The sequence below is a fragment of the Periophthalmus magnuspinnatus genome, chromosome 24, assembly GCF_009829125.3.
Source record: "Periophthalmus magnuspinnatus isolate fPerMag1 chromosome 24, fPerMag1.2.pri, whole genome shotgun sequence".
NCBI lineage: Eukaryota > Metazoa > Chordata > Actinopteri > Gobiiformes > Gobiidae > Periophthalmus > Periophthalmus magnuspinnatus.
Genome location: NC_047149.1, coordinates 15,097,265 through 15,121,773, shown reverse-complemented (window position 1 = coordinate 15,121,773; position 24,509 = coordinate 15,097,265). Strand labels below are relative to the sequence as shown.

Sequence of the window (24,509 nt, the reverse complement as noted above, 5' to 3'; positions counted from 1 at the left end):
CTTGAGGGTTGGTTTGGCTCTTCCCTCCCTCTTCATAAGCACATGCTCGAGTGTGTGCAGCTGTGCATGATGCCCCTTCAGCATGTCTGTTTACTTTCATAATCACAAGAGGACAATTGCTTCTAATGTACGTCTTTGTTTCTTTGCCAGCACCTACACAAATGTCTCTAAACCACTGTTTGCAGGAACACACTGTTCATTATGAGAGAACCAAAGCCACATATTTACATGAGAACACTGGAGCTTTAATGGGTCTGGATGCAGCTCACAATGATTGGATGGTTGCTTTAATTTAATTATTTACTTGTATTACATCTCAAGATTCCATTATCGCTTTCAAATCATGCTAATTGGCCCAACGTACCAGCGGGACCATCGATATCTCAAGGACTTGTTGGCAGGTTTTTGGCCTTGCCTTTAAATCTTGGTTAATAGTTGAATTTGCAATTTGATTGCTTAACAAGGTGTGTGTTTAGTGTCTTTGTGTTTTGGGTAAAAGATGGCCCATTAGTGATCGGTATGTTTTTATTATGCCACATCTAAAGGATTATTTACCCAAATTATTCCCCTTTTGTCTTTTTGATAAGCTTATATTTTGTACAAAAATATTTTATTTTATTCTGAGTTATCAAAATCAGACACCAACATGAGAATTCAATGATTTGATAGTTCCAAAAACATAGCCTTATCTTTTTAGAAAAAAGAATGTTCTTTGAGGATGTCAAATTAATATCAATATTGCAATATCAGTGCAGTGTCATTGTGGTCATAGCACATTATTGCCGTGTCAAAGATCAACACAATTTAGATTATGATTACGAAGACACTTCATAGTCCTCTGTCTCTGACATATGCCTGTGTCAAATTAAAACTAATCCTTTCCTGCTGTAACACCAACAACCACCACAATGCAGTTTTTGTCCTTCTGTCCCATCACAAGATGCCAGCTCCACAGAAAAGCATTGCTATTGATTTATAATAAATGAACAATGAGCCAACTCACCCTCTTGATCATACACCGTGGAGCCTGCATAAGTAATGCTGCATATGCACATATTTATATGTGTGCTTTTTCTTTTTGTAGGCTACTGTTTTTCATTCACTACAAACTAATGAGGCGACAACAGCCCGCATCTGGTCCTATTCTGTTCCTCATTGGGCCTTTGATATCAATGCCAGTTCTGCTTTTCTTGCTCCTGTCCCGTTGTCATACCTGAAGATTATTTGGTGGGATTGAATGAGACTGGACCTCATGACTCAGAAGCACGGCAGCTGGCAGCTGGTTGGTGTCAGGGGTTCAAGTATCGCCCCTGAACAAGAGCGTAATAAGTGAAGAATGAATCATTCCACAAATATGAGAAAATGCTTTATTTCACACATTATATTTGTTACAATGCCATATTGGCAAACTGGCTGCAAAATAAAAATAGAGACAACATAAACTATTTACAATATAGTGAGAACAATGTCACTGGGTTATCAATTACCTGTAGCTGATAGTGGCTGTGCATTGCCTGTCAAACTTTCTAACTAACCATTCAATCTGATTTCGATCCAGGGGTTTTTCAGCAGACTGCAGAAGAACCACAGTATCTTCATTAAAATACATTACAGTCTGGTCTGTGAACGTTAACTCAACAGATGCTATTTCACCTTTATAATGTTCCTAAAGTCTGATGTGGAGATCTTTGTTGTCCTGTCCTTATCCACAGCCCGTAAAGACTCCATAAGGGACCCTCTTTGTTCTTGGAGATAATTCTTTCAAATGCATGATGTTACTGTTAGCGAGTCTAGTGTTGCAATTATTTTTCACAGGAGACACTGACCTTAAATAATGACATGGCAGACAGTCTCTTAGTGATATGTGGCACAACCTTGTATTGGATAACTAATGCTGGCAACCTCTTCTGAACATCTGCTAGTAACTCCATAAAGACCTCACACACCAACACTGTCTGTTGGCATGTGCAAAGGGATTAACAGTTATAACATTACAACTACTATAAACATGTAGATGTAGATGTACCCACAGATATATCAATGTCCTCCAGTGCAGTTCTAGTGTTGTTTTTGACTGTTTTAAGAAGAGTCAAAGCTCCAACAGAAGTGATGGTGTTGTGGGAAAGCTAAACAAAAACAGTTCATACTATAAAGGACCAATAAGGTATAATAGACAGACACACTGATCTGGCATAACAAGGTTTTTAAAACTGGGTTCTTTTCTTATTTCCAGCAAGTAGGGCACTACGAAATATACTTGATAAGATAGAGAAAACAGTGACTTGGCAAACAACTGATTTTCACCATCTCAAATTGAGGCGGTTAATAGTGAAATTAATTCAATCCTGATCCTTACTAAAAAGTACTGGAACTATATGGTGTAAATGTAATGGACTGTCAACGCTCTTACCTTAAGGACCTTCAGTGTGCCATTAACAGCCAGGCCAGAGCAAATCATACTAACTGCATAGTCGTCTATAAGGTTATTACTGAGGTCCAGCAGAACCAAAGTACTGTTTATCTTCAGTGCCTGACTTAAAGAGTCTGCCACAAAACTTGAAAAGCCATTTGAAACCAGCAGGAGGCGTTTCAATGTTGTGTTGACCTTCAAAACCATAAAGAGTTGACAAGATAAAAACAAAAATATATAAGTTGAACACAATGCTTTTTTATGTTACCTTCAACCCAGCACAGAGTGCCACTGCTCCTTTCATCGCGAAGTTATTCCAGCTCAGATCCAAGACCTCTATGCCAGCATTTCCGGCTTTAACAGCGACAGAGTACATGTTATTTCATCGTACATATACTGAAAAACAAGTAAACATTTTACTTTATTTATAGGCATTCTGTACCTAGCATTTGACCCAGATGTTCCCCTCCAATGTTAGAAAACTTGTTGTAACTGAGATCAAGCTCTTTGATCACATAGTCTCCCTGATACAAGAAATAATGCACAAAAACAGAAAAAACCTGAATTGTTGATTTGTTGTACTACCCTAAACACATAAAAATGATTTATGGGTAGTAAGATAGGTGCATTTATCCTTCAAAAGCTGTTAAAAAAAAAGGAATTCTAATAATTGCCTATGCCCACCATAGTCTTTCCCGAGTCTGTTGGAAACGTTGGCTTGTTGTTAAAAAAAGTAATTATTACCTTTAAAGCATCTGCAAAGTATTTAGTAGAAGCATCATCTAAGCCATTTCCTGTTGGAACACAGTGGGCCATAATATTAACAACATGGAATTAAATGTATGCATTGAAAGTCAAAAGTGTTTTAACAATAAACAGTCAGTCACCAGCAAGTCTGATGCATTTGACGTAATAATTGTGTGACATCATTTTTGAGATGATGTGTGCACCCTCGACACGCAAGTCATTTTTGGAAAGATTCTGAAAAAGTCATGGAATTATTATGATGAATAAAATAAAAGTCAAGAAATACATGAGAATAGTTACAAGACTGTTGATACTGGTGTTTAATTGAAGCATCTCCACCACATAGTGAATTCCCTCTGCCTTCAGGCTGTTGTCCTCCAGCTCAAGACTTGTAATGGTATTGTCATACTAAAAAATAATATACATAATATAACAGTTATAAGATAATATAACAGTTATAAGATTTATAAGGCTTGTCATTACAATTGTCATTTTGTTTCTGAAATTTTTACTTGCAAAACCTTGGCCAGGGCCTTTGCCCCCAGAGGCCCTATACCGTAATGATTCAGATCCAGAGAGGACTGGCCCAGGTGACGGAGGACACGCCGCACAGGGACAGTCCCAATCCTGCTACAGACTTGAAGATACATGTCTGCCAAAGATAGTTTTTCACTGGGAATGTCTGAAAACAAGAAAAATCTGTAATGACCCTTTGGTTGAGAAAAGGTTATAGTTATATAGTATATATAGTTTTTTACTTTTAATGTATTTTGTTTAATGTTGTTATCTGGATGGAAATGTTTCACCATTTATGTGGTTTATCATTGACATTTATAGGTGTTTACATGTAGTTTTTTATAGGTTTTTCTTTTTTATATGGCATCAGCTGATTCAACTCTTTTTTTAATATTAAACAAAAACAAAAAACACTAAACAATAAAGTTCTTTGTCATATCTGGTAACTAATTTACAATTGCATTAATAAAGCCTTGTACGTAATGCACTTTGCAGGCATTTTGTGTTGGTAAACTAGCCATAGATGCCAATCTGACCACTGATCACACACACACACACTCACACACACACACACGCACCCCCCCCACACACACACCCACACACACACAAAACAGACACACACACACCATATTCATACTAGGCAAGGTGGGTAAAGTGTCTTGCCTAAGGACACAACAACAGAACTTGGTTGAAGCAGAGCCACAAATGTATTTTATTGTAGTTTATTTTTGGTCAGTTAGGCTACAGGGTGGGAATTTAAGTATTTATTTTGCACATTATTATTATTATTATTATTATTATTATTATTATTATTATTATTGTTATTATTATTGTTATTGTTGTTGTTGTTGTTGTATAGTGACTTGAGTCAAGAAAATGAGTATCTCACCGTCCTCTAAATCCGTGTCATATTGGTCCCTGTCGTCCTCGGTGTGTGGCGGGACATGTGGACAGGTCTGTGCGGACACCTGCTGCTGCTCCATATTAACGTCAGCAAACCAAATGTGAGTAGTCTACAGAGTTAAATTAAAACATATCTCGTGTTTATTGGATTAATGTACGCCAGCCAAAAAATAAATAAAACCAAACTTCGTCATTAACTAACAGTTAGCTACCGTTTTGTATCGTGGTTAGATAAAATAATTACTAGCCTCTGCCACCTGACAACTGAATGAATATATAATAATGTAATTATGATCAAATCAGTTGGATAGTTTATCTGGAATCAGTAAAGTATTAAAAAGTAAAATAATAACTCACATGAATACTTTTTGTTGTTTGTTGCGGTCGAGTCCAGTTAACAGTCGCTCCAGGCGCGTGCGCAGAGGTTTACGTTATATTTGAATTTAAACTTCTCCTCGACACGTGCTCTGTGTTTACATGTCTGTCTCGCTGCTGCGCCGTTATGTCTACACTAAGATAAAATATATAGAATACCGTGTCTGCAATAACCACGAAATCCACCAGAGGGGGCAAATGACTACAAAAACAAACATGTAATTCAGTACCAGAGCTGTATCTCAATTTTTTTCAGCCATTGCTCATTTGTGATTTCTGCAAGAGTGATGATGTGAAACAAATAGAATCACGTCAAGTGTTGTAAATATTTATGAATACAAAGCAGTATAAAATATGTTCAATAATGAACACTTTCAAAGAAGTTGTAAACAATTAATCAATATGTGCTTCTTGTAGGACGCCAGCGTCTCCATTTTATAAGCTCTACCAGTACCTGCCACAGTCCAGGCTTACCATGAAAAAACAATAATCCACCCTGGTACAGTTCATACAGAGAAAACACTTTAAACTTTATAGAAAATAGTGCCAAAATACACAGGGCTTTTCAAACCAAGCACCTTGTTGATATTAGTGTCTCCTCACTGTTGTTTCCTGTGGTTATCTTATGTTTTCATTGGTCCCTTTACAAAGAGGTGGTTCAGGATTTAATTAGGCACAGAAGGTGTCCCCAGTCACTTTGTGCAGAAGTGATATTTTAACAGGCAGAGCCAGCTCCTGTTGGTGTCCTGCAGATCGTTGGGCAGAGTCTCCAAAGTGTCCAGCTCAGAGCTCAAGTGCTTCATAGAAATATATTTCCAGTACTCTCCTCCCTGATGCCTTCAGTTCTTGTCCAGGGCGAGCTGCTCCAGCAGAGGGTTGGCCTCGCTTTCCGGTGTTTTCACACTGTCTGTCCTCACTATGCAGGTGGGCCTGTGCAGGTTGAGCATAATCATGAGTTGCTGCCTCTCCTGACGAAGTTCTTCAATCTGAGCTTTTAGTTCAGAATTCACCATTTCCAGACGCTCCGATTCCTGGACAGAAAGGTAAAGCTGCACATTACACAAGAAACCCAACTTCGAAAATGAGTTCTATGTAACAGTTACTTTCACACAGTGAGTGAGCTCAGTCAGAGTCTCATATCCTGCACTTTATTCTTCACCAAACAAAGTGGTTTCATATCTCACCCGCTGAAGGAAGTCTGTTCGTTCCTTCTTTTTGTTTCGACAGCGTGCTGCTGCCACCTTGTTTTTCTCTCTTCGCCGCTTCCTTCTTTCCTCATCTTCATCCATCTGAAATTATATTTATGCTAAGTTATGCATTAGTCCATTAGTGGTAAATAATTCTCAGACAAGCATTTACACAACAATTTTAATTAACACTTTAACTCTCTAAATTTATAGTGGCTTTATTCCACAACATTTATTTGACGCATTTCTTTCCTTCTGCAAAGTGCATCAGGATGAAAAGATATTCTAAATGGAAAGCTGACTAAAGAGCGTTTTAAGAGTAGCAGACATCATATGATGCTATGATTTCCATTAGTTCAGAAGTGGAGGCTCAGTATTTGATGAGCTAATTCATTTGGTCCCTCAGTGACAGATGTGTTCTCATGTTTTCATTTCTTCATGGGCCACTCTCACTACTGATTATCTCACATTGTCACTACTATACGTCAAAGGCCTTCTCACCTCAGTCTTTATGAGCAGTGGCCTCTTCCCCAGCCGACCCAGGAAGTGCAGGGGGGCCAGCATGGAGCCCAGCTGACGAAAGTCTGCCAGTTTCAGTTGGTCGGTGAGTGTGGTGGCCGAGATGCCCGCCAACCCTAGACTGGGAAGGGAGCCCGCTGCCAGAGCAGGGTCAGGAATCTGTCCCGGCATCATATCCCACCCGGACACCACCACCCCTGGTGAAAAACATGGGGGGAAAAGCAGAGAAGTTGAGACAACATTCTTGTGAACGTCCGCTATAGTGAGATGTACAAGTGTTGTAGATTTTGAGTCACCAACTGTTAAAAAGAGACAACTTCAGCAGCTGCACACTCAACCCTGAAGCTATTTGTGCACAAAGATGTTTTCTATGGTAAAACTGAGATGGTTCAACAAGCCCAGGAATTCCCTTTCAAATATTCATTTGGTCTCAGTAAATGTCTTAAAGGAAACCAAAAGCAGTCAAATCTAAAGACAACAGGCACCGCTCTCATTTCACCCTGACTCTTTCAACAATGCAAGGTATTTTAAGGCTTTGACCACAGCTCTTTTAACGCAATCAGAGAGGAATGAGAACGCAGAGGAAAAGCAGAACCAGAGCAGTCCACAAGGAAGTAAGACAATTAAGACTTCTCCTTAATGGCTAGAAGACCAAGAACTGGAAAATCTCACATGGACAAATAAAAAACAAATGTTAAGGAGGGAATAGTGAAACCTGAGACAAATCCCTCAAAGGAGGTGTCTAGATGGACTGTCCCACTGTGCACATGTCAGACGCAATAGATAATAGTGAACAGACTGAGCGATTTATGCAACACAACCGTCATTAAAGTGACAGACTGATGAAATTAGCTGCTGATACTGAACTTGTTAGTGTGCAACATTAGACATAGAGACCACAGAAAAGGCATCACTTACTCTTAATAATTACAAATTCAGAAAATTATCTCCATTAACTCCACATTGTTTTTTTCTCCCGCTGGAGGTTGGGCAGGTTGGGGCAGACATACAAAGCCCCTCTCATATGTAAGCCACAAAGACGTGCATTGTGAGGGTCAGTGAAACAGCTGACTTTGCTGGTGGGTAACTAGCTGACAACCTGACTGTATTCAAAGTATCTCTTTCTCTGCATCTGTTTTTTGCTAAAATGAAAGCAAGCCTGACTATTACAACAAGCATAAAAGCAGAGTTATGTAAGCCTATTCCAATTCACTCCACCCAGCTCACAGGCGGGCATCCAACTGTTGTTAAATGTCGAGCACCAATCAGAAGTGGTACTACAGCAGAACATAATAGATCCAACCAAAAGAACAGTTGTCATATGGAGGTAGAGTCCACTAAGGTATTTTATGATTTCACTTCCCAGCCTCGAGTGCCTCTTCTCTGTATGCTTGCATTTACTCAGCCCTTGGCAGCAACAGTTTAGTTGTTTTTGCTGGAGAGAAAAAGAACAAGCTCTGGTAAAAATCTCACAGAATCCCCTCAGTTTGTTGCTCCCCTGAGAGGTGTCAATGTAGAAGGTGCAGAAAACTGTTTCAAACCAAGTCATAAGTGTCCAGACATGCACCAACACAGAGGCATGTAAACGACTTAAACTTGGCTGAATCTCCAACCATTAGCTGACAACAAATCTGAGCAGTTGGTTTGATTAGTGTCTCAATGTTACATCTAATAAATATGCTACATATTGCAGAGAAAATATTAAATATATAGATAAATATTCAGAAACGTAGTGCAAAGTCAATGTCAAGTCAGACATAGAGAAAGGCCCCATTCCTCACCACAACATGTTGGAACTTGCCAATTTAGATCTTGAGACACATACAGGTACACACAATATAAGTACAAACCTCCAGTGTGTCCGTCTGACCTTAAATCTCATGTAGGAAATCTACCTCCAAGCTTCAAATAGCCAGAGGTTGTTTTCTGCTCTAACTACCTTCAAAATATCAAGGCGTCCTTCAAATGTTATTTAAAACTACCATGTTAAAAACAAAAAAATGTTTGTAAGTGCTACATATAAAATAAAAACATACAACATCTGGCTAAGGTCAATATGCAGTTTAAACAAAGACCCTTACAGTGGCACTGCAGCTTCTCAGAAATAGCAAGAAGACACGCAAGAGGGTGGGGAGCGGAAATGTCATTTATTAGTAATGAAATATAGTGCAGAACGCAGGTGCTGGCATTAGCCCAAAACCAACCAACCACTCTCTCTGTCTGAGCTTTGGAGAGCAGAGAGAAGAGAAGGCCTTCTGTATATCAGAGCGCTGCTGGCCTTACATAAATATATACAATCCTCTGATTCCTCTGCTGACACACTCTATCAGTCTTCAGATATACTAAATCGCTCCATTTCCTGAGCCCAATTAGCACGACGGAGGAATTCAGCCCCTCACCAACAGAGCCACTCGCCCCATTATCATTCCTGTAGGACCCCAAAGGAGAGAGACAAAGCAGGCTTTTACAAGCTAGGACTATGGCTTAAAATAAAATGAAATAATCATTATATCCACATTTTTAAACTTAACATACATGTATATTAATACTGTTGTCACAGCTTTGTATGTTTAGTGTAGGGACATTTTGACTACATATTCATAGTGTGAATAGTTAGTTTAGTTTTTTATGTTGGTGACTTGGTTTCTAGCATTCTAGTGGACATTGCTCATGCTTAACTCATTTCCTACGACTTTGGCCAGAGCATAAACTGACAAATTCATTTCACATTAATTAAGATTTTATTTTTGCACATACAATTTTCCCTTCTCATTGAATTCCTACTATCTGTAGTTTATTTGAATAAGTTATTTCAAAACTCCATGTATTGACCACACACGGTCCTCTTGCTTTACACAAAGTGGTAAAAATGAACAATGAAAGCCAAGACACACTCGGGCCAAGGTCTCAGTGATCATCATTATCGTCTCCACTTAGTCAGACTGTGTTGAGTTAGACTTTCACAATCCCCAAAGGAAATGAGGGAATTTGGCACGTCTTTCAGTGGGACAGGCCAGTCCAAATACACAGAAACAACATTCTTCAAAATCTTAATCTACATTATGATTTAACTCAGAAAAAAAAACATGTTATTGAACAGTTATTGAACTCTCTCGTGTGTCAGTCCCCACTTATTTGTCTAGACCTGTTAGTTTACATCATCTTATAATATAATGTACATGCCAGATTTAAGATAAGATAAGTTTGTAAGTTTCGTGTTACTTAATGGGACTCAACACAAAAGTATAGGTTATTCTGTGAGAAAATTCAGTTTCTAAAGCTGCTCCAGACATGAGACACCTGCAGAAATGCACACAGCATAGGTGCTGTCACATATGTCTTTGTGATTGTTGGCAAAAATCCTACTCACTTCTATATTCTACCTCTGGGTGGTCTTGTCTGCATTATTAAAACTACTTAAACATCAGGCGTTACATTACACATGGCATACATTCAAATCAAAACTCTAGGGCAGTGGGTCTATAGTTTCAAAAAATCTGATAAAAATTAAATATGTATCAGTAAAGAGCAGTAACTTGCATTTTCATCATCATCACAAACACATCTTTGAAAGCTGCTTGCTGTGGCACAGTATTTTGTGCTGTTGCATTCCTAATAACATGTGGGCAATCTGGAAATCATAACCTTGACAAAAGGCCACATTATGAGCTGTGTTTAGAAAAAAATGCTTTTAATGTCCACTTCTCAGTTACAGCTTGTGACATTTAGGCTTAAGTTTTCATAGTGTACCTCTAGTCTGTCTCAACAATGTTTTTACAGGCCATGTGGAAAGGCTTATGAAGACTACAATATGACTCTGATAATGTGATACCCCCAGAATTAGTATTAGAATCACAGAGCTGGTTGTTGCATAGTTGGCTCGCCTGCAATGCGTCTGCTGTCTATTCAGTGTACTGGGGTGTAGCTTGGCAATTCTCGCTCTCCAGAGACGCACTGGAAGGCATTTCTATTTAAAATAAACCCTGTGCGCCCACGTCCAGCCTCTCAGCCCCGTTGGCCCTTCACCACTTGTCGGCTCGCCAGCCCTTTCCTATTAATCCACTGCAGTGTTCCATTTATGCACAAACCATGGTATGGATGTGCCCGGGCCGGCGCTGGGGCATTTAAAGCCCTTGCTACGTATGCCAGCGCATTTAACCACATGTAAACAGTTTGAAACAAAGGAAAGGCGTCCATCACACACAAGTGTCTTCTGTCTGGACACAATATTCATTGCACCAGCTGGAAAGCATGCTGTGGCATCAATGGAAAACACTGAACTTATGAACCCCAGTCTGCAACACAGGAGTATGCGTGGTCTGGTGTTTGCTGTAACCGGTCCAGGTGTGTTTATGTCCTGTATTTGTTTAGGATGATACACTGACTGCACTGTGCAATGCAAACACTCTATGGTATGTGCCAATGGCCGACGCTGTCCATAGTGGTGTTCTACTCTATATAATATATGATTGGCGTAACCACACTTGGCAGTATCACCGCTGACATCCTCTGTGAACATGGCACTGGCGCTTTATACAAGTCTCGTGCGTTACATAATACCGCCATAAGCAGCGAGCCGATACATCTGCTGTTTGTTCTCTCTCACAATAAGACTTTTTGAGGTGAAAAAGACACGGACTCTTACCAGTGTTTTAACTCTAGCGGTCTGACTCTGGAAATGAGCTGTAAACCCACAGCTGCTAAAGCCGATGTAAAAACAACATAAAGACAGAGCAGCATCTTCCACCGAGAATAGCAAGACGGAAAAAGTTAATCAAAGTTATTTTTGGATAAAACTACTTTTGAATAACTTGTCTACACTATATACAATAAGCTGTTCACATAATGATAAGTGATAAAACAAACCGAGAGCTTATTTGATTCAACTCTTCAGCTTGAATCAGATAAATGAGATTAGTAGTTTTATTGTGATGGTACCTGTAGTGCGTCCAAACCCCTCTGGAGCTTGTGTTGGCCCGCTGTGGGACTCTGGAGTTGGATGTATCGTGCTTGTTCAGGGCTAGCAGCAGAGCTCGTTGCATCAGCCCGTTTAAGTAGTGCTGCTCAGGTCTATGAGCGCTCTGGAATGCGGAACTTCTGTCCCAGACGTAAGCATGGATCAAAATAATGTAAGGGGAGGGTTGTAGACGCGGATATATTTGCTCCACCCCTAGCAACCAAAACATACACACGGGGAGAGGAAAGTTTTCAGGACAGACTAAAGGCTGATACTGTGATAAACAAACGCGTCCAGTAGTCAAGTAGTCAATAAATAGCCTCCGTTTATTAGCCTGTTATTTATGCACTTTCACTCTTAGTATTTTTGTTTTTGAGAGACAGCAAAGACAGTTGTAATTGCTACACTGTGGAAGAGAATGTAGTTAATTGCTTTTACTCTAACTTCATTTTAAAGGCCCACTGACTCCTGGCATGGGCTATTTTATTAATATTGCTTTTATGATTTCTCTTTTTTGCACATCTGCTATCAACTGTTTTTACGTCTTTGCAACATACAAACTTTATCTGTTTTATATCCTCAAACTTTTAAACTACAAATGGCAGTACATGTGGATGCTTGACCACATAACCTTTTAGCAGTAATATTCAACATAGACATGGGATGCATTGTTCCTCCAAACTAAGTCAGAATTATAAAACAATAGCAATAGAAAATAAATACATTTAACAGAAAATGTAACTTCTTAAAAGGGTATGATAATATATGATAATTTTGCATTAAACTGTGTCGTTATAACACAATCTACATCACTTCTTTTTTCCATCCAGAGTACACAGCTGAGATAGACTTCGGCCAAACTTCCAGACTGTTCCTTGTTTTAGACTCTAATTTAGTTCTGCAGTAAATTATGCCCTGTGTCTAAAGGGGACTCAGAGGGAAGTGTGTCATTGTCTTGGCATCAGTGACACATTTCATATTTTCTGTTTATACTCAGCTACCATGCAAAAAGCATTGCCCATTTTCATAGAATGATGAAAATATTGAATGTCTGTTTACATCTACATACAGTTGTGTCTTAGTACAAACCACATTCACAGTGGAGACCAGCTGGCTGAAAAACTTAAAGTGCACAATGTAACGTTTCTACTTGAAGGTAAGGTACCTGCTTGTGTCCATGGAGATGTTATTGTTTTCCTGGTATTTTCCTAATCAAACTCATCTATCTTGCATTTATGAAATTACAGATACAGAGCCCCAGTATTCTCTAGATCTAGGAAATAGAAAGTCTCGTCCTGGGGCCCACTCGCAAAGTAAATCATTACAATCCTTTCATTGATATGTCAGCTAACTGGTATTGTGGTGTCACCTACATGTCTCACTGGAGATAGATAGGTTTAAGGCCATACTGTGGAAAATTCCAGGCATAGCAATAACTTACATAGTGCACCATTAAGAGAGTTTGTGCTAAAAATAAAAATAAACAAATACTTTTGGAACATAACTCTTGTGGCTGAATAATATATATTTAAAGCTTTGCTGCTCAATACAGAAAGAGAATTAAGTTTTAGTTTTACAAGTGCATTCAGCTCATCTATGATCAGTGTTTCTGTTCTGCAGATATAAATGGTGTTATCCATATTTTTTCTGTTGGAAATACCCTGACACCCAGACAGTGCTCTGACTCATTCAGCCATCAGACCCCAGACAGAAAAATAGACAGATTATTGTATTAGACGTTTATTCACCTTCCTTCCCTTTTGTAGTTTAATAATAATCACCAGGCACGTCAAGTGTACCAGTGACCAAAGTTTTCATAGGAAATTATAAACTATAATTCATTCAGACTACAAATTGGGAAAATGCCCACTCTTATTAAAAAACGGCGTAGGGGACAAACAAATCTGTTGGTATTTTATGATTGCACTGATTTGTTTCAATTAGTGTTTTGTTTTTTTGTTTTGTTTTTTGATTGAATTTTTGTATTTTTATTATTATTATTATTTTATTTTATTTTTTATATTTTTTTTGTGTACAGTGCGAGCGTGTCATCTTGAGTTATTTAATAGTAGGTAAAATTAAGAAATCAAATGACAGCATAAAATGAGCTGGCACAGTTACTCGTGCAGTAGCGCCCTCTGTTGGCGAGACGAAGGTGAACGTGTGGTGCGGCCCCTTGAGGCGCTGTTTCACCAGTGGATGGGTTGGCGACATTAGCCTTGTCCTAACGCTGTCTGCCAAGCTACTTATAATGGCAAATATAGGCGAATTATTTATTTTTAAAGATATTATAGAAATGTAAATAATTTAAAGCTGTATAAGCAATGAACATGCCTTTCGTTAAATTTCATGCTGTCTGGTTTGGACCTCGTTTTTAGGAATATTTCATGGATCCCTTGTGAAACCTTAGGTTGGGAATTAGAGCAAGGTTTTGGGTTGAACTAGAGTAATTAAACGTGCTTGTGCTTTGTGCTGCATGTGTTTGTTTATCACCATGTCATGAACACATGGCTGTGGATGCAGAAGCCATGTGGCGGTAAAGGACACTTAGTAAGTGTTCCACGACTATTAAGCAGAGCATTTCATTTAGCAGTTTGGCGAGAAGCTCGGTTATATTTACGCATAGTCGTATCTATTGCCCGTCTCCTCTCTCTGTTTCCCGACATCTTCCAATCCCGAAATATGACACCCGTTGCCATAGAAACAAAACAATCGCAGTTACCCAGGTTCTAAATATGGGCAAGGGAAGTGATACGCAATCACCCGCGTGCTGACGTCATTCACTGTACGTACGTCCTGCGCTGTTGTGTAGTCGGATTCCCTTGACCGTGATAATAGAGAAGCAGAGAAACGAGCAATGAATAAATAATTAGTCCACTGTATCTGCGGCTCCCACTCATTTGACAAACGAACACGCGCTCCATGCAGCTTTTTATGTAATCGTCAGTACCCCATGCCCAAGGCTACTGAGCAGGACAAAGGACGACATATCCTTATTTTAGTATTCTAAAGCTATTTTAGGGATTTCTTTATGGTCACTAATAATGTTCTCCCATATTTAGTTTTATAGGCAATAAAAGGGAATTGCATATAAAATCATATTTATTCTTGTTGTATAATGACCTTGTTTCAAATGTTGAATTAAATAGATGTATGTTTTATGTTAATTTACAACATATAATTTACAATTAAAAAATAAACAGTAGACTGTAGTCTAAACATTGATAATACATGACACATATTTCAGACAGAAAACAAGTATCAACTTACACAGAGACCATAGAAAAAGCACTTCTTTTTTTTTTTACACATTACACATTAACAATTACCTTGCATAATTTGACTTTACTTCACTTTTAAATAGTCATAATACCACTCACATTAGAAATTATGTTTTTGCATGCATTGTTACCGGTACAAGCTTATACCAGTAGGATGGAAGTAGTCAACCTTGTTACAGTAACAACCATATAATTTTCATAATTTAACTTTTAGCACAAGATCAAAATATCCCCAATTCTCTACACAAGCTTGTTGGCTGGTTAGAATATATTTACATATTGCATCAGTTCGTAAGCTCACAGAGCAAGCAGCGTTGGAGAGTGTAGATCTTTTGTGAAATCAGATGCACCTCCTTTGAGACTCTCACAGCTTCCGGCCAAAGAAACAATCTCAGAGTAATTAAAGGAAAACACAGATCGGTAAGTGCTACAAGTGGGACTGGAAGACATGACTGGTGTGCTGAGAGAGTCAAAGTCACTGGCCACAGACTTATACAGTGTTTCCCAATCTGACTGACAGAATGGAGTGCCCATATCTATGTCAGGCACTGATGCTGTGGTTTCTGTCATTACCTCCATCTCTAAAGTGGGTACAAGGTCATCCAAATCATCTCCCTCCAAATCAAGAGTGTCTTCCTCCGCACTAGAGCACAAGAGGATGTTGGAGTTTCCCAAAATGGCAGTTGCTGGACTACAAGAAACACTGTCCATGTTAGTTTTAGAATTTTTTACATGGTCTAACATGGATTGTGGCTGTGGGGAGCATGGACAATCTTCAGACTCTTCGTCACTGCTGTCATTCATAGACAGTTTGCATGAAGGTTGGTGAGATGCTAAAACCTGCTCAAGTCGCTCCTTCTCTTTTAGCAGTTCAGCTATCTCTGTCTGGAGCAATGTCTTCTCATCCTCCAGCAGATCTGTTTCCTGTGATTAGTGAGAACAATATGAGCAACAGGCATCCATATTTATGTCTTATGTGTGCTATGTGAATGTTATACAGTAGTTATTAAATGGACACTTACTGCTTGGAGTGTGTCTATTAGTTCCTTCCTTCTGTTGCGACATTTTGCTGCAGCAATTTTGTTTCTCTCTCTCCTGATCCTCCTCCGTTCCTCCTCCTCTTTGGAGAGCTACAGTAACAAGAAATAACAAGAAAAGCAATTTCAATTAACATAAAACAATATTTATTATTATCATTATTATTTTTTATTAGAATTAACCAATATTTCAATTCTGTTTTGCACATACAAACATGATTGGTATAATTTGTGTGCACGTGATTCTAGACATACAAGTATATGTTAAATATGTTTCAACTAGACCATGTGAATGACATATGGTGCTAGTCAGAATCAGCAACACATAGAATGAATCAGTCTCTTCTAACCAAACAATCGTATCTGTTTCTGTCATTTACCTGCTCCTTCTGTCTCTTCTTGGAGAACTTCGCCTTGGATGCACCTGCCGAGGAAGACGACTGGGTGGCGCCGTAGGGCTTGGCTTTGGCGCGGGTGGAAAATGCCCGGGCTGTGGGCACGACAGAGTCTGTCCCGCTGTTGCCAGTGTCCTGAAATACACAGAGACACACGTACATTTATACTACGCCTGTAGAGTGAATTACAATTTCAAATGGCCTTGGTCTACAACCGGTTATATATTGTGACAATTGTGTCAAAATGGCTTGTTCACCTGCGACATCGGACGGACATAATCACTTTAATCGAGGACTACGACACGGATGAAATGTATTAGGTTTAGATTTATGTCGGTATAGTCAATACCGAATTCATTGACGCATATAAGGTTAAAGCCATTACATCGCCTATTTTGTCCTTAAAATATTTCTTCAGTGCAATACATCTTGATTACTACCTATAAAAAAAGATTGTATTACAAAAATGAGATTGTACCTCGGATTTATTCTCTGATGAAAGCGCTTCAAGCTGCTGGTTGCACCCAGGGGTGTCCCCGTCCGAAGATGCTGCGCTGCAGCTGGACGACGAGTCGAACTCAGGGCAGGAGTCTTTACGCATGGTTTTGTCCTAAAATCTAAACTGCGGCATATGTTGTCACTTTATATTCTTCGTTTATGTGCAGGATAAATGCCCAGTGCTGATTTAATTGTCATTTACCTGGTTCTCACACCGTGCAGATAGTGAAGAGACTCGCCTTTTATAGTGATCCGAAATTTTATGAATGAAATCGGTGTGGGAAGAACAAACCATTACAGAGAGGGGGGGACGAGATGAGCGCAAAACGGTCTGTTTTTCATAATAAATACACATGTTTTTTTAGGAGTTAGAAGTGGAGGAATTTTGTTTATTCTACTTTCAAAATAACTAGTCACGGGACATTTTGACTTATATTCAACTCTTCATTTATTTAGGCTATTTATAGAGCTACCCGTCTTCAAGATACCCTCACTACGTCACGTCATATATGCAGCATCTGCATCACAGCCTGTAGGATACAGTGTGTTCTCATTGGGCTCACCGCGTGTAATATTGTATTTTTTGCTTCCCAAACGAGGTACGGGACTGTTCCTTATAGACTACCTGTACCATTGGAAGTACCCAAAATAGATAAATAGTTAGCAATTAACTTGATTAATTAATTTACATAATCTAATCCCATCATAATTTTGCCAATAAAAATTTTACTGGTGGCCGAAAATGATTTAATTGCTCCAGCAGCATAATTGTGGCTGTAAATCAGACGCTCGTCAAACGGTCTCGTCGAACCATTTATGGAGTTTCCGGCGATGATGCGCGCCTTCACAAAGAGGCGCGTGGATGAAGTGATGGATGCAAGTGAATGTGACTACTCAGTCACAAAAGACACCAAAACATGCGTTACAAATTACAAGTAGGAAGACATTCTCTGTGGAATAGTGAGGGGGGCCACGACACCTTTATAATTAATACAGATGGTGAGCAGACAACATTTGGGATTTCTTCTATTCCTATAGGCTACTGCTCCAGCCATGTGTTAATGCATCTCAAAATAGGCAGCATATCCGTATGTATACTAAAACTATATTTGATACATTATACATTTCTATTACTATATAAACCAAAGTGATGCTGGCCTAAATTATGTAATTCTTGAAAGAATAGTTTCAAATAGACTACAGCTAAGGACAACAGAACACACAACAGAACATCTGACATAAGAACAGAACATCTGACATATAGACCAGTGCTGCTGGAGGGTGAGGTTTTGGTACTAAGTATTCAATAAATGATCCTAACATGTAGACAGTCAAAATAACACGTTTGAAGTGCCATTAATAAATATCACAATGAAACACTTTAGAGTCGATAATGGGTCATATAATGCAGTACTTATTTTTATCTCTACAACTCAAATGTTGTACTATTGCAAAGGAAAGTTTCCCAAAAAGGCAAAGAAAATGTATACACGATAAATATTTAGCCCCATAGCAAACGAAGGTTGAATTCCATCACCTGGACAAAGTTTTTACTGTGAACAGCTATTAGGGTTAGGGTAGCAGATGTGCTTTAATGAGCTTTGCCCATCATCTTGGTGTCATGCAGATAGCCATGTAAATATGGGCTAAGATGTAGTTTGTAGACCCCTTTAGCCTAAACTGAAGCTACAACCAATAGCCTCTATATTTTGCATTTCTATATTTAGCAGAATGGTTTCACAGGTCACTCATGTGAGACATGCATGAATGGAGCCCTGCTCCGGGCTGCTTCCCGGCAGTGCCAGCCCCCCTGAAATTTACTGGCATGTCATTTAATTAGGGGGTCTTTTATTCAAGATCATATGTTCTAAATTTACTTCAGAAAATGTTTAAAAGGTTCGGCGTTAGCGTAGTTTAGACCATTATCTATGGTCTTTTTAACGTTATATACAGTATAGGATCTTGTCTGTTGGAAACTGGATTCTGAAACATTGAAAAATTACCCTAAATTTAATACTCTTACTTTTGTTTTTCAACATAATGAACTTCTCAAAATGAAACAGTTATGCTCTCAGTTCCATTCAAAACAAACACTTTGGTTACTCCTGTCTCAGTTTACTAGATCCATGGGGCTGGCTCATGGGCTGCCTGCCTGATGTTGCGCTTCGTTCCGAAGACGAGCCGAGTGCAATCATAGATCCTTACAGGATCAGAAGGTCAACTCCTTAACTACAGACAAACTAGATTTTCTCACAGGCAATTTGTGTTTTCTTGTTCTTAAAGTGATGTGTCTTTTCCACTAACCAGCTTTGTTACTATGAAGGGGGAGGGGGAAATGTGACGTCACTGCCTCGAAGGGGTGGAGTGTTGCTATGCCAACCAGGAATGTTGAGCAAAACAGCCGCGCGGGACAAAACACTATCTAATAACTACCCGGGTGAACTTTGACACAATAAGCACAGACGGCCATTCTGATATGTTTAAGAAACTAAAAGACAGTGAACAGAGGCTAGTAGCTAATAGTCCAATTGAACAATAAAATATAACAATAACCATCTTTGGCTCTAAAAACAGTTTTTAGACCAATTCAGTTTAATTTAGACATAGACAACGTTGTTCATTATGTACGTTTAACAGTTAACTGCACAAAAATTGCAAAATAGAACACTGGGATTCCCTCAGTCATGGGAAAGTAACCCCTCTGACACATAAAGGCAAACTAATGGAAAAGTATACAGAAGACATGTTATGAACTTGTCTGACAACTGAACACACCCCTTCTGAGGTACAAGGATTGCCCGTGGGTGTAAAGCACGTTGCCTTTCTCGGCATTTGACTGTGTTGATGCCATAGAATATACATCTGTGGTTGATGCATGTAGTTTGACCTAATGGTAGGTTATATAGGTAATCACTCAATTCAGAACGGTGTGTAATTAATCCTAAATTATTGAAAAATAAAAAAATAAAATAAAAAAATAAGAAATTGGTTTAGCCTCAACCCTAGTGCTTTGGCACAAAAGAGTTGCTAAAAGAGTTTTGCCTTGTTTAAGCATTATCAATGTATTTTGTTGTGTAAGCTTTCTATCTATAGGACTTTAGTTTACACCACGACTACGATATTTGTTGTCTTGTGTCGTGTCTCAGTCGACCAATCTCAGGTGGTGTATTTCCCAGCAGGGCCCGCCCCCCCTCAGGATGAACCATATTTGGAAGATGACGTACTGGGGATCCCGCTCTGGAATATTCCATTTGTTGAAGGTGATTTTTGTAAAAGACGAATGTGGGGCATTTTAAAACTGTTTTTGCGTACATTGTTGTCCTTAACCACATATATATATATTAGTGTGCATACTATTTGAAGTTTACATTTCTCTGTTATTGCGTTGTTAAGTGATTGTTTGCTCCTCAAGATTTCACGTAATGGCGCCACCCTTTGAATACGTCATCGCGTTGTTCGAGCAGCGCCTATAAAAACCCCGCAAGCAGACAGAGTTGGCAGTCAAACTTTCTGGAGCGGACTATCTACGAATAAAATATTTTGAAGCTTTTTATCACATTTTTAAACGAACGTGCCTGCGGGATTCTAACATTCTTACTGTCCTGCAAAGAAGACTTTGTTGGATATAAACCGTTTTGAAGCAACAATGATGTTCACCGGTTTTAATACGGAGTGTGATTCATCATCACGCTGCAGCACGGCTTCACCGGCTACGGATAACTTGGGTTACTTTCCGTCACCAGCGGGATCCTACTCCAGCATGGGGTCTCCCCAGTCTCAGGTGAGTCTATTTTAAACAATTGTACTCATAAGCATTAAATTGTTGTTAGAATAACCTAGGATACTTGTGAGTTAAAATGATAATATACTCACACTCAGCTTAAAGGCCAGATGCAGCTCACGTTAACGATAATTACCATTTTGGTTGGAGCTGCCCTCTCTTTTCATCCATCTCGACAGTCCACTGAGTATGTGCAACGTCATAGTTGACATAAGGATATTTTTTTTAACCCTTCAGGCTTTTTATAGACTAGTTTTATTCTGAAGCAGCAGCATTGCTCTCCAGTCTCCTCTGCAGATGTACTTAACGGTTTTTGATTAATTTATTACAGGAATTCACTGAGATGACAACGTCAAGTGCCTTCATTCCTACCGTCACAGCCATTTCAACAAGTCCAGACTTGCAGTGGATGGTCCAGCCTTTGATCTCCTCAGTGGCCCCCTCTCACAGAGCTCTCCCCTATACCTCAAGTCCTAGCTCATCTTACTCCAGGCCAGTCATGAGGTCAGCCATGAAGGCTCACTCCAAGAGAAGCCGACAGGAACAGGTAAATATAATTAATTTAAATATATTCATTACTTAGGTCCTCAGGTTTCTGTTTTTTGAATTGGAGGTTTACCTTGTCTTTTTTTCCCAACAGATATCTCCTGAAGAGGAAGAGAAACGTAGAATTCGCAGAGAGAGAAACAAGCAGGCAGCAGCAAAATGCCGTAACAGGAGACGGGAGCTTACAGACACTCTCCAAGCTGTAAGTATCCACTTAAAAATAATAATTGGTAATAATAATGCAGTCTTCCCTTGTGTCACTTAAATTAATATTCCATATTCCTTCTTGCTCTCAGGAAACTGATCAGCTGGAGGATGAGAAGTCTAGCCTGCAAAATGATATCGCCAAACTGCTGAAAGAAAAAGAGAGGCTCGAGTTCATACTGGCTGCCCATCAACCCATTTGCAAAATCCCATCTGAGCTGGACATTGACATCCCTCTGACTGCTGTCTCTCCAGTCCATTCCTGCCTGACCACTCAGCCCTGCTCTCAGACACAGACAAGTGCCTCAAGCCAGCCAACCTTCACCTCAACCTCCAACTCTATCTTCTCCAGCAGCGGGCCCACTCTCTCTACAGCCACCATCTCCAGCACCACAGTCAAAATGGCAGACCTCGAGAGCTCTGTCCTGGAGGAGTCTCTGGATCTCCTCGCCAAGGCTGAAATGGAGACGGCTCACTCTGTGCCAGAGGTAGACCTTACCAGTACCCTCTACACCACACAGGACTGGGAGCCTCTTCACACCTCAACCAGTCACAATGACTTTGAGCCCCTGTGCACGCCGGTAGTGACCTGTACCCCAGCCAACACCACCTACACATCTTCATTTGTGTTCACCTTCCCAGAATCAGAGACATTCTCTAGCTGTGGCATTGCCCATCGAAGAGGCAGCAACAGCAACGACCAGTCCTCTGAGTCTCTCAACTCACCCACGCTGTTGGCCCTTTAAAGACTTCCATAAACTCTGATACTTCCTTCTAAGCACAGTTTACCAATAAAAAAGAATGTGCAGATCACAGGGCTATGGAATGGACTTGTAACAAATAGCAACTTCTTTTTTTTTTTTTTTTTTTTTTTTTTTTTTTATAGATATTGACTTGCCTAAACAGAAGTTAAGCAAGTACTAGCATGCCACATAGTTATTTAAGTTATATATGATTTAATGGTGCTAGATAAAAAAAATATATATATATATATATATTGTATTGTGTTTACAGCAATAGTTATTATCAGCCCAGTTTGTTTGTGGTTGATGGAATGTGTGAATTATTGTCAAGTTTTATAAAGAACTCTAAAACTAATGTTCTTTGTCTGAACCATGGTCTGAGTGGTCTTCTATTGAGTTTTCTGTGAAAACATTAGTGCTTTTATTTAAGAAATTACTTTATTTTTTTACACAGCAGCAATGAGTGTTTGCATAACATGTTAATAAAAACGTAGTGATATTTAAGTAACCCTTTTGTGTTTTTGTCTTTATGTCACACTCAGTCTAACTTTACCTTTAAAACGTGTGAATTCTGAGTGTAATAGCAGTAGTTTTCCAAACCCTGACCAAGCCCAGTGCTGTTCCGTCTGTTGCCAGGGTTAACCCGTACGTCAGAGCTCTCACGTCAGCACGTTCTTTCCATTTTTTATTTGCAAGCACAGCGCGATGACGTCAAGCTTCCGTGCCCAAATATAGCATTTCCACGAGGTAGAGCTGTTGCAGTCTGCTATGGTCTGGAGGAGCCTGGTTGCGAAACTGAACGTCGTTGCTTTTTCATAAATACTTATTAACATATAACACCAAGCGCGCATTTTGCGCTTGTGTCTTTATCAGAAGGAAAACGAATCGAACAGTAGTTCAATCGGTGTGAGGCAGTGCAAGATGGCTTCAGGCAATAGACCTGCATTATGCAAGACGATACGACAGCTAAAATGTACTACCGTTTTGTTCTCAGTGCAATTTTACACGTCTCACACATACACGTGGTTTTGCAATAACACATCTAACTGATTTGCACATTTTGGACACATTGTCAGCTGAGAATGGGGTGATACGTGACAATCACAGAACTCGCCTCTTCAATGTAATAAAAAGACAGAATTCAAACAATTTAAAGCCTATGAGCATCAAATTAGGTTTTTGTATTTAAAGAAATTGCAACTGCCTTGTTTTTTGTTTTTTTTGTTTTGTTTTTTTTTTGTCTTATTTTGATGTTAAAATGACTTGGCCTTTTTCATTTAGTTTGGATCCTCAATCTTGTTTTGGGGCTCTTAAAGTATTTACTTTTTTGCTTATCTAATCTATTTACCAACGTGAACTCTATTTATTTATTTAAAAAAAAAAAACAACATGTCATTACAGGATATTCATTATGAATAACAAACATGTTGGATCAAGATGCAGGCTAGCTCAACACAAACAGCATATTCTGTGCATATTCCTGTTTGTACAATACTTAAAATAAATCACCAAATCTAAATAAAATCTAGGACAATATGTAATTGTCTCATTTACACAAAATAATTTGAATTTCATGTTGCATAAGAAATCCAAATTACTGTGAGCAAAGAGTTTTCCTTGGCGTCTGAGAAAACCCTCTCTTTTTCGTCAGTGATTTTCAGTATGCAGTGCCTAATAACCTGCATCTATGAATAACTCCTTGCTGGCCCATGGGAGGGGAGGTAGAAGCAGAAATAGCATGTCCCTCTTGCTTCTTTTAACATCAGCATCAACAACAGTAAAATTAGACCACTATGACGCCAACCTGCGTCGAAGCTTCAACTCAGGTGTAAGCTTGAATGAGAGAGTGAGGGAAGGCATGAGCAAGGCACAGAGGAGGATAGGAGGAGAGGAGAGCATGATGAGGATATGAGAAAGAGAACTGGCAGAAAGATTGAAAACCACTTGGGTTTGATGGTGAATTTATGGAGGGTGAACAATGGCATTGACAACATATCCAGAACCAACCCACAACAATTAAACATAGCCTTAAAAATTGGTTTTCTTTTTGGATATTGGAAAATTCACTATAAAAGAAATACTGTGTCCAACCACTTATCTGTATCATAACATACCTGGAAATAATTGCACAGCCCTTACGTAACTGCATAATCAGATTTTAAATTAACTAAGATCAAATTGTGTCAGACAGTCAATGATCAGCTTGTGTTTTTTTTCTACATGTCTGCAGCCAATGTAGTAGTAAATGTGGTTTGTGGCAGAATTCAGATTTAGAGGAATAAAATGGGACTGTTTTTAGTGGTTAAGTCTATTTACTTTATTTTTTATTAAATTAATATTGAGATCCATTTAATTTATTTTTTTCATTGAGAAAGTTGCCTAGTCCATGTCACAGAAGACAGAGATATAG

The 24,509-nt window shown here is 39.1% G+C and overlaps 4 protein-coding genes across 4 annotated transcripts; 1 reads left to right on the top strand and 3 right to left on the bottom strand.

The window, feature by feature from the left end:
* Positions 1 to 1,383: 1,383 nt before the first annotated feature.
* LOC117392497 (leucine-rich repeat-containing protein 74A-like) lies at positions 1,384 to 3,846 on the bottom strand. Its single transcript, XM_033990591.2, has 11 exons — positions 3,670 to 3,846; positions 3,458 to 3,565; positions 3,298 to 3,391; positions 3,155 to 3,204; positions 2,853 to 2,934; positions 2,679 to 2,764; positions 2,411 to 2,605; positions 2,031 to 2,126; positions 1,827 to 1,955; positions 1,654 to 1,758; positions 1,384 to 1,573 (listed from the first exon to the last, which is right to left on the bottom strand). The coding sequence occupies exons 1-11, from the start codon at positions 3,805 to 3,807 to the stop codon at positions 1,484 to 1,486; spliced, it is 1,173 nt and encodes a 390-aa protein (XP_033846482.2). The 5' UTR covers positions 3,808 to 3,846; the 3' UTR covers positions 1,384 to 1,483.
* A 1,417-nt stretch (positions 3,847 to 5,263) lies between these two features.
* LOC117393102 (jun dimerization protein 2-like) lies at positions 5,264 to 11,765 on the bottom strand. Its single transcript, XM_033991281.2, has 4 exons — positions 11,596 to 11,765; positions 6,640 to 6,854; positions 6,136 to 6,240; positions 5,264 to 5,982 (listed from the first exon to the last, which is right to left on the bottom strand). The coding sequence occupies exons 2-4, from the start codon at positions 6,829 to 6,831 to the stop codon at positions 5,791 to 5,793; spliced, it is 489 nt and encodes a 162-aa protein (XP_033847172.1). The 5' UTR covers positions 6,832 to 6,854; positions 11,596 to 11,765; the 3' UTR covers positions 5,264 to 5,790.
* Positions 11,766 to 14,937: 3,172 nt separating this feature from the next.
* LOC117393100 (protein c-Fos-like) lies at positions 14,938 to 17,139 on the bottom strand. Its single transcript, XM_033991278.2, has 5 exons — positions 17,028 to 17,139; positions 16,806 to 16,944; positions 16,313 to 16,462; positions 15,918 to 16,025; positions 14,938 to 15,819 (listed from the first exon to the last, which is right to left on the bottom strand). The coding sequence occupies exons 2-5, from the start codon at positions 16,926 to 16,928 to the stop codon at positions 15,193 to 15,195; spliced, it is 1,008 nt and encodes a 335-aa protein (XP_033847169.1). The 5' UTR covers positions 16,929 to 16,944; positions 17,028 to 17,139; the 3' UTR covers positions 14,938 to 15,192.
* Positions 17,140 to 20,326: 3,187 nt separating this feature from the next.
* On the top strand, positions 20,327 to 22,607 carry fosab (v-fos FBJ murine osteosarcoma viral oncogene homolog Ab). Its single transcript, XM_033991274.2, has 4 exons — positions 20,327 to 20,606; positions 20,938 to 21,153; positions 21,247 to 21,354; positions 21,449 to 22,607. Exons 1-4 carry the CDS (start codon positions 20,472 to 20,474, stop codon positions 22,100 to 22,102), a joined length of 1,113 nt encoding a protein of 370 aa, XP_033847165.1. The 5' UTR covers positions 20,327 to 20,471; the 3' UTR covers positions 22,103 to 22,607.
* Positions 22,608 to 24,509: the final 1,902 nt, after the last annotated feature.

Coding starts and splice junctions, on each gene's coding strand:
- LOC117392497 (XM_033990591.2), bottom strand. CDS start 3,807: ATGTATCTTCAAGTCTGTAGCAGGATTGGGACTGTCCCTGTGCGGCGT. Junction 3,392..3,457: donor ACACCAGTATCAACAGTCTT/GTAACTATTCTC, acceptor TGACTTTTTCAG/AATCTTTCCAAAAATGACTT. Junction 2,935..3,154: donor ACTTTGCAGATGCTTTAAAG/GTAATAATTACT, acceptor TTCTTGTATCAG/GGAGACTATGTGATCAAAGA.
- LOC117393102 (XM_033991281.2), bottom strand. CDS start 6,831: ATGATGCCGGGACAGATTCCTGACCCTGCTCTGGCAGCGGGCTCCCTT. Junction 6,241..6,639: donor CACTGCTCATAAAGACTGAG/GTGAGAAGGCCT, acceptor ATATAATTTCAG/ATGGATGAAGATGAGGAAAG. Junction 5,983..6,135: donor GAACAGACTTCCTTCAGCGG/GTGAGATATGAA, acceptor CTTTCTGTCCAG/GAATCGGAGCGTCTGGAAAT.
- LOC117393100 (XM_033991278.2), bottom strand. CDS start 16,928: ATGCGTAAAGACTCCTGCCCTGAGTTCGACTCGTCGTCCAGCTGCAGC. Junction 16,463..16,805: donor CATCAGAGAATAAATCCGAG/GTACAATCTCAT, acceptor TGTGTATTTCAG/GACACTGGCAACAGCGGGAC. Junction 16,026..16,312: donor AGAAGAGACAGAAGGAGCAG/GTAAATGACAGA, acceptor TTGTTACTGTAG/CTCTCCAAAGAGGAGGAGGA.
- fosab (XM_033991274.2), top strand. CDS start 20,472: ATGATGTTCACCGGTTTTAATACGGAGTGTGATTCATCATCACGCTGC. Junction 20,607..20,937: donor TGGGGTCTCCCCAGTCTCAG/GTGAGTCTATTT, acceptor AATTTATTACAG/GAATTCACTGAGATGACAAC. Junction 21,355..21,448: donor TTACAGACACTCTCCAAGCT/GTAAGTATCCAC, acceptor TCTTGCTCTCAG/GAAACTGATCAGCTGGAGGA.